Raw genomic sequence first — 922 nt, forward strand, 5'->3', positions numbered from 1 at the left:
GCACTCGAGCGTGTCCAGCAGCCCGGAGCCCGGGATGCCCGTCATCCAGAGCACTTACGGCATCAAAGGTGAGGAGCCTCACATCAAGGAGGAGATGCAGACCGAGGACGTCAATGGAGAAATCTACGATGAATACGATGAGGAAGAGGATGACCCCGATGCGGACTATGGCAGTGACAGTGAAAATCACATTGCGGGGCAAGCCAACTGATCAGGGTCCAAGTATCTCGTGACCTACAGGACTTCAAGGAGAAAAGAAAACAAAATAAATAAAGCCCCATCTGGTTTATCCTTGCCAGTGGCCAAGCACATTAACTTTCTCATACACTGACTGTTACTTTAACTGTTAGTCTTAACTAGTTGGGACATCAGCTGACTAATAGACATCAGCCTGCATCAGAAGAAAAAAGGCTCAGAAGAAAGGAAACAAAGACAACGACGACAACAACAACAGAATGATATAAGCTATGGGTAAAATAATGCCAGTAATTCAGCTGCTATACCCAAGCACTGAAGTCTTACCCGTCGACCTTTTATTATTATTATTTTTTTTTCAAATAAACTTTATGGCTGTTTGTTCTACAATGTTCTAGAAATTCTCACTCAGGTACACAGTGCCAACAAGTGGCTTGTGAATGTGTTTTGTTGTTTTGTGCTACAGTTTAAAGAGAAATAATTTTTTTTTTTTTTGGTAATGCACCTGACAGGAAAGAAAAAAGATAAAATTCCTTTCCCACCCCCTCTGTCTCCTCCTCCCTCTCCTCCCTGGTGAATCTGGGTCAGAAGTGTGTGTGTGTGTGTGTGTGCGCGTGCCTGTGCGCGTGGCTGGCAAGGAAGGAAGTGGGGAGTCTGTTTCTGTTAACCCCAACAAGCAATTATTTCCTTTCAAGAGAGGACTTCTCTTCATCAGTTGCACACCATA

General features: G+C 44.1%; 1 protein-coding gene across 1 annotated transcript in view; it reads left to right on the forward strand.

Annotated features, from left to right (window-relative positions):
• Nucleotides 1–585, forward strand: part of LOC104516981 (transcription factor SOX-5-like) — a gene marked incomplete at its 5' end in the record, with an annotated part of 16135 nt that extends 15550 nt beyond the window's left edge. The window contains 1 exon segment of the mRNA XM_010161505.1: nucleotides 1–585. This exon segment is cut by the window's left edge and continues 15 nt beyond it. Within this exon segment, the coding sequence (XP_010159807.1) occupies nucleotides 1–211 (211 nt within the window).
• Nucleotides 586–922: the final 337 nt, after the last annotated feature.

Source organism: Eurypyga helias, unplaced genomic scaffold (genome assembly GCF_000690775.1).
Source record: "Eurypyga helias isolate BGI_N326 unplaced genomic scaffold, ASM69077v1 scaffold11761, whole genome shotgun sequence".
Taxonomy (NCBI): Eukaryota; Metazoa; Chordata; class Aves; order Eurypygiformes; family Eurypygidae; genus Eurypyga; species Eurypyga helias.